This window comes from Penaeus japonicus, unplaced genomic scaffold (assembly GCF_977035675.1).
Source record: "Penaeus japonicus unplaced genomic scaffold, GWHDUDI00000001_assembly GWHDUDI00000012, whole genome shotgun sequence".
Taxonomy (NCBI): domain Eukaryota; kingdom Metazoa; phylum Arthropoda; class Malacostraca; order Decapoda; family Penaeidae; genus Penaeus; species Penaeus japonicus.
In genome coordinates, this window is record NW_028234414.1 from 6,669,570 (window position 1) to 6,677,069 (window position 7,500).

The following is a 7,500-nucleotide window of genomic DNA, read 5'->3' on the forward strand; positions in this document are numbered from 1 at the left end:
GGAGAGAGAGAGAGAGAGAGAGAGAGAGAGAGAGAGAGAGAGAGAGAGAGAGAGAGAGAGAGAGAGAGAGAGAGAGAGAGAGAGAGAGAGAGAGAGAGAGAGAGAGAGAGAGAGAAACAGAGAGAAAGAGAGGGTGGGGGAATAGGGAACTATGGGAGGAAGGAAGGAAGAAGAGATGGAGCAATGCTTTTATCACTGAAATAATGTCGAGTCAATAATGATCCTACCAAAAAGTATAATGATTAAAAATGATAAAGATAATGATATTACCACTAATAATAGTAATAATACCGATATGAAAATAATGATAACAATAATAATGATAGCACTAATAATGATAACATTAATAATGATGATAAGAATAACCACACCAATAATAATAAGAGCAGCAATAGAAATAACAATGAAAATAAAGACAAGGATAATTGAGCCTTACCATGATGACAATGTGTCTATTTTCGCATCTTCTGCTGATGAAACTTTGGCCACGTGCAAGGCGTCACCTGGAATAGAAAAATAAAATGATAGTTAATAATTTTAATGATTATAACAATGGTTAAACCTTGCTAATTATGGTAATACTAAATGGGGATAATGGTGCTAATGGCATTGGATATAATGGGATAATGTGGGGATAATAGCGGCGGTGATAAGAATACCACTGGCCAGAATATTAACAATAATGATGATAGTCAAGTGATAATAACAACACAAGTTATCATTACTTTCACCAACATCAGCTCACCATTGTAACGTTAATGTTAAGCATAGCCATATGAGTGGAACTCTTAGTAACAGAACCAGTTGTAGTAATAGCATAGTAGAAAATAAAAGATGATAAAAGTAGTTTTTGTGGGAGAGAAGTAGAAACAATAATTGTAATTATAGGTTAAGAAGACGAAGAAAGAGAAAGAAAGAAGAAAACAAAACATATTTCGTGATGATGCAACAGCTGACCTACTCTGGCCTCCTCCTCACTCCCTCCTCCCTTCACTCTGCCTCCCTCCCCCTCTCCTCCCTCTTCCCCTCCCTCCCCCCCTCACCCCGGCGTGCAGCAGCGAGAGAAGGTCCATGCCGAACCGTTTTTTTTTTTCTGTTTTACTTTCAGTTTCGTACCAGGTTCCATCTTGCCCCTCACCCCGCTTCTTTTCTTCATTTGGTTATTCTTTTCTTCTTTATTATTAATTATTCTCTATTCTTCCTCACTTTTTCATTTTTCTTTTTTTTCTTTTTTCTTCCTCTATCCACCCTGTTCTCCTCCTTCTTTCTCTCTTCACTACTTCTTCCCTTCCTTCCTTCCTCCCTCCCTCCCGCACGCCCGCCCGCCCTCCCTCCCGCACGCCCACCCTCCCTCCCTGTGCTTCCTCCTCTCTTGCGACCTGCAATAGCAATGATTGTGGCTAAATGATGAACACAAAGAAGAAAAAATAACAATACTGAGAAATCTTTTTTCTTCTATAATGACGGGAAACACCCCATCTTCTGCATGGTGAATGCCGCCGGATGCTGCAATCAGGACAACTCACTTACTCTTTCCTTCCTTCCTCTCTCTCTCTCTCTTTCTCTCTCTCTCTCTCTCTCTCTCTCTATCTATCTATCTATCTATCTATCTCTCTCTCTCTCCCTCTCTACCTCACTAGTAGGTAGGTGAATGGGAAGATGATCTGACAGGTGAATCGGTACATAGACAGAACAACGAATAAATAATCATATACAGTTCAACAATCCAGCAGAAAGAGGAAGAAAAAGAGGGGGAGGGAGGGAGAGAGGGAGGGAGGGAGGCGGACAGATAGACAGAGAAGATACGGACAGAAAAAAAATGAAAGGAAAAAAGGTATCATCCCTTCTTCCTGTTTACCCTCCCCCCCCCCTCCCGCCCACTCCAAAACCGTATTTAATTGCAGCAAAAGGGAGCGTCTTAACTGGAGGAAAAGATACGGTGTTGGAGGGAACGGGCGATGATGGAGGGAAAGTGTTGAAGTGGAGGGAACGTATAGTGATAGAAGAAAAGTTTAGAAATAGAGGGAGGGTTTAGTGGTGGAGGGAAAATTTAGTGGAGGGAACGAATGAGGGTGGAGGTAAAGGTTTAGTAGTGGAGGGATGGCTTCGTGATGGAGGAAAAATTGGGTGATGGGGGAACATTTTCGCGAATGGAGGACAGATAAGTGGAGGGATTTTTCGGTGAGGCAGAGAAAAAAAATCGCGATGGAAAAGTGATTTACGTCTAGAAGGAAGATTAGTGGAGGGAAAGCTTATTAATTAGGGGGAAAGTCGCGGAGGGAGGACTTGGTGATGGAGAAAAGTTTGTGGAGGGAAGGGTTAATGGTGAGGAAAGTAAGGAGGGTATTGTAGTGGAGGGAAGGGTAGTGGAGAGAAGTATAGTAAAAGAGGGAAGATTAGAGATGGGAGGAGGGACGGAAGGAGGAAGAAGCAGGTGTCATTCGAGGATGTAGGAAGTTGGGCGTAACTAGGGAGGGGGAGGGGGAGGGGCGAGGGGGGACATGTGAAGGCAGGTGTTACGATGGTTGAACGGGGACTGAGGACATAGGCGGGGAAGGGTAGGGAGGGGGAGGTACGAGGAGGCCGACAGGGGGGAGGCTGATAAGGGGGAAAGGATAAGCAGAGGAAGGGGGGGGGGGTAGATGAGAGAGCGGACGGGGGGAGGGGATACGGAAAGATATATGACGATGAATGTCATGAATGAATTACTCAGAATGACAAAGAAAATTCAACTTTGTGTGTTCGTTGGGATAGGATACGCCGTTTGGTAGTATAAGCGACCTTTACAGTGTTTGCGGTTTTGCATGACCTTTAAAAGACGTTTTATTTATAAAAAAAGAAAAAAAAAACTATTCGGAGATATTCATGGTCACAATATACACTGAGTGTATATTCTCCCTACGCAACCGACCATGTGAACACGCATGCATGACTTGAAGACACAGGTTGCATGCGTGATTTTTCTTGACTAAAACCAGCCATTTCCTGGAAAACTTGAGCTAATTGGCAACTTTGTCATCCGCTGCCATCCAGCCCTTGCCTACTCGCCCACGATCGCACAATAACAAAGGTGCTTTCTGACCTTTAGTATAAACAAATCGGTCTGCTTACGGTTTTAAATGACAGTCGGATGATAGTCATCATGGCCACAGTTGAGCACTATACCAATACTATTAGTATCACTGCTGAATCACTGCTACTCACATGAATATCAAAGTCTGTTATGTAAAACGTCACTATCGCTAAAACAGTTCACATGGAGGAGCTATATACACGTGCCAGCTCTTTGTGACTCATTGAAACAGTAAGTAGTGATCCTAGCAATCAAACCCCGCCCGCCCTTCGCACGCACATACACACACAAACGCGCGCACACACACACACACACACAAACACACACACACACACACACACACACACACACACACACACACACACACACACACACAAACACACACACACACACACACACACACACACACACACACACACACACATATATATATATATATATATATATATATATATATATATATACAAGGAGTGTGAAAACGCGCACGCGCACATATACACACGGAGACGTAAGTAGACATGCTCACGCGCGCGCGCCCGCACACACGCCTTGTCTCGTGAAGTTTCCTCACACAAGACCTTTACACTAGAGGACACGTTCGAACCCATGACCAGCAACTTCAGTTGTAAATTAGTCGTTTTTCCTTTACAAAAGAAAGAGCGCTCAATCTTATCAAAACACATCGTACAACACATGAAATATAGAGATCCCGAAAATGATGTTAAGGAAACAAATTCTCTATTACTCCGCATTTGAACTTCTTTCGTCTCAAGTATAAGGGGGAGACTCCGGATACGGGCTCGTTCCACTCCAAGTGTAATAACCGACCACATCGCCGGAAACACTTCCACCGTCTTACTCCACCTCTCGCCCGCTCTTGCTCCACTCCCTACTCCATCTCTCCCTCGCTCGGTCTATCTGTCTCTCTCTCTCTCCCTCTACCTTCCCTCTTTCTTTTGCTCTCTCTCTCTCTCTCTCTCTCTCTCTCTCTCTCTCTCTCTCTCTCTCTCTCTCTCTCTCTCTCTCTCTCTCTCTCTCTCTCTCTCTCTCTCCCTCCCTCCCTCCCTCCCTCTACCTTCCTTCTTTCTTTTGCTCTCTCTCTCTCTCTCTCTCTCTCTCTCTCTCTCTCTCTCTCTCTCTTTCTCTTCCTTTCTCCTCCTCTCCCTCCCTCCTCTCTCTCTTCTTTCTCCCTCTCTCTCTTTTCTCCTCTCTCCTCTCTCTCTCTCTCTCTCTTCCCCCTTTCTCCCTCTCTTCTTTCGTCTCTCTCTCTCTCTCTCTCTCCTCTCTCTCTCTCTCTCTCTCTCTCTCTCTCTCCTCTCTCTCTCTCTTTGTCTTTCTATCTCTCTCCTCTCTCTCTCTCTCTTTGCCTTTCTATCTCTCTCCTCTCTCTCTCTCTTTGTCTTTCTATCTCTCTCCTCTCTCTCTCTCTCTCTCTCTCTCTTTCTCTCTCTCTATATCTATATATCTATATATCTATATATATATATATCTATCTATCTATCTCTCATCTCTATCTCTCTCTCTCTCTCTCCTCTCTCTCTTTCTCTCTCGCTCTACTCTCTATCTTCTCACTCTGCTCATCTCTATCTCAACTCCTCCTCCTCTCTCTCTCTCTCTCTCTCTCTCTCTCTCTCTCTCTCTCTCTCTCACTCTCTCTCTTTTTCTCTCTGTCTCTCTCTCTCTCTCTCTCTCTTCTCTCTCTTTCTTTCAGTCTCTCTCTGTCTCTCTCATCCCTTCTCTCTTCCTGCTCTCTTCTTCTTCTCTCTCTCTCTCACCTCTTCTTTCTCTCTCTCTCCTTCTCTCTCTCTCTCTCTCTCTCTCTCTCTCCTCTCTCTCTCTCTCTATATGTTCATTGGCAAACTATATATATATATAATATATATTATATATATATATATATTTTATAGCACCAAAAAGATGACTATTTTTACAACATGCACAAAATCAAAATGTGGTTACAGTCCTTCGGCGAGGAACTTTCACAGGTGCTCTCGTAAATTACCTGGTTATGTGCTTCTCCTTCGAAATGGCTCGTTCCGCTCGGAACTGTTTCATGAACATGAACTATTTCTTATTCACTATCGACTTGATTTTTTTTTTAAATAGCTATACATTATTTGTCTAATGTTTTTTTTTTTTTTTAGATCGATGTCTCCATTGCGAGAACGAGGATAGATGCTTGCTTTGCTTCTGAGTCGTACATGCAAGCTTTCTTGCAACTGTAAGAGTCTTAGGACAAATATAATTCAATTAAACGTTTTTAATTAATAAATATTGGATTAAAATTGTATTGTTATTTAGATATTATTAAATATTAACGTAGTAGGAGGGACATTAAGCCAGATTTTGTGATTGATTATAAGTTAAAATTTTAATGGGGTTGGTTTTTTTGGATTTGAATGGGTGGATAGTTGTAAGGTTTTTATTATTGGGATAATGGGTTATGAATTAGAGTAGAAGGTAATATAAGAAAAAGTAAGGTGAAGGAAAGTAGAAATAAATGGGGCGATGCGGAACTTTAATGAACAAAACTATTTCTTATTCCCTACGACTTTGATTTTTTTTTTTTATTCCTATATATATATATATTTATAACACATCTATCTCTCATATTATATATATATATATATATATATATATCACCAAAATAGGATGACTATTTTGTATTCCACAACAAAATGCAAAAGGTGCACAATGAAATTTATCTTTCCTCTTCTATACAAAGCATAGACGTAAATTACTCATTACTAAGACGGGTACATGAAGACAGAGTATAACATGAATGGGCTGTTAATTCATTCGCTGCAGCTTTGGATAAAATTATCTCTACTGGTAATTGACTAGCGATAAAGCATAGAAGATTCACGAAGAAAGTTCTCTTATACTAATTATCATCAACTTTCTTGGCCACTGTAATCTCTTCGACAAATATTACTTCGATCAAGTTTAACTTACTCGACTCTTGCAACCAAAGACTTTGCAAAAGATATATTCCCTCTTACTTCGTTCTTCGCCAAATACTCTTCTAAATGTTCATTGGCAACTCTATCCCATATCCGAAGTGTTGGTAAATAAGCAAATACTGTTTATAGCATTCGTGTGACCGGGTATTTACAAACATGATTTCATCCGGATGTGGTTACAGTCCTTCGGCGAATCCATTACAGGTGTCTCCTGCGCCGCGCTTCGTAATGTGCGGAACTTTCGAAATACTCGTAATGCTGGGGAACTGTAATCGACTTGTGAACTATTTCTTATTCACTATCGACTTGATTTTTTTTTTAAATAGCTATACATTATTTGTCTAATCCCCACTCTCTCTCTTTCTCTCTCACTCCACCTCACCTCATCTCATCTCACCTCATCTCATTTTATCCAAACTCAACTCAACTCACCTCAACTCTCATCTCCCTCTCTCTTTCCTTCTATTCCACCCCCCCCCCTCCCTTCTCTTTATCCACCTACCCATCCTATCGACCTATCTATTCACCGATCAATCTACCCATCCACACACTCCCTAGCCCCCCCCCCCATTCCCAGCCATCCATCAACCCCGCCCCCTCCCGGTGCAGCCCTTCAGGACACGAGCCCAGGGTCGGTCAGTGCAGAGTCAGAGCATTTGCAGGCTGATTCAGCCCTCGCGCGGCCTTCCGGGAACCGTCAGTGTCCGGTTCGATCTGACGATCTGATCTGGCTGAGGTTCTGAAGCGGCCGCTGAGTGAGCTATTCCTGACAGCCTGCCAGCTCGTGTTCGGTTCCTGTGCGTCCCGGCGGTAAAGGCAATGGTCATCATCATCAATATCATTATCATCGTCGTCGTCATCATCATCGTCATCATCATCATCATCATCATCATCGCCATCATCATCATCAGCAGCATTATCATAGACATTACATTAATGTCAATTATAATAATACTAATAATGGTAATGATAATGGTATTAATAGTAATGATGATAACAATGATGATAATAATAATGATAATAATAACAATAATAATAATAATAATAATAATATAATGACAATAATAATGATAATAATAATATCAATAATAGTATTAACAATCATTATATCAGGCCTAATAACGTTAATAATGATGATGATGACAACAACGCTAATAATGATAATAAAACTAGAAACAACAGCAATGAAAAAAATACCAGTAATGATGGATGGCACCAATGATTATAAGGATCATTATCCTCATCCTCAATATCTTCATAATCATCCGTTGATAATCCTATTGATAATTGTTATCATCATAATGATAAAGTGTAAAATGTTGATGATGATCATAAAGACAATGGTAATGAAAAGGATGATGATGGTGATGATGATGATGATGATGATATAATATATGATGATAATAATAATGGCAATGATAATTATAATGACAATGATAATAGTAATAGTAATGATGATGATAA

At 41.0% G+C, this 7,500-nt stretch overlaps 1 protein-coding gene across 7 annotated transcripts in view; it reads right to left on the minus strand.

The window, feature by feature from the left end:
• pot (zona pellucida domain protein papillote) overlaps positions 1-7,500 on the minus strand; it is a 66,949-nt gene that overhangs the window by 21,007 nt on the left and 38,442 nt on the right. For all 7 annotated transcript variants that reach the window (XM_043026176.2, XM_043026172.2, XM_043026177.2 and 4 more), the window contains one exon: positions 437-503. In XM_043026176.2, the coding sequence (XP_042882110.2) occupies positions 437-439 (3 nt within the window). In that variant the 5' untranslated portion in view covers positions 440-503. The remainder of the gene's footprint in view (positions 1-436; positions 504-7,500) is intronic.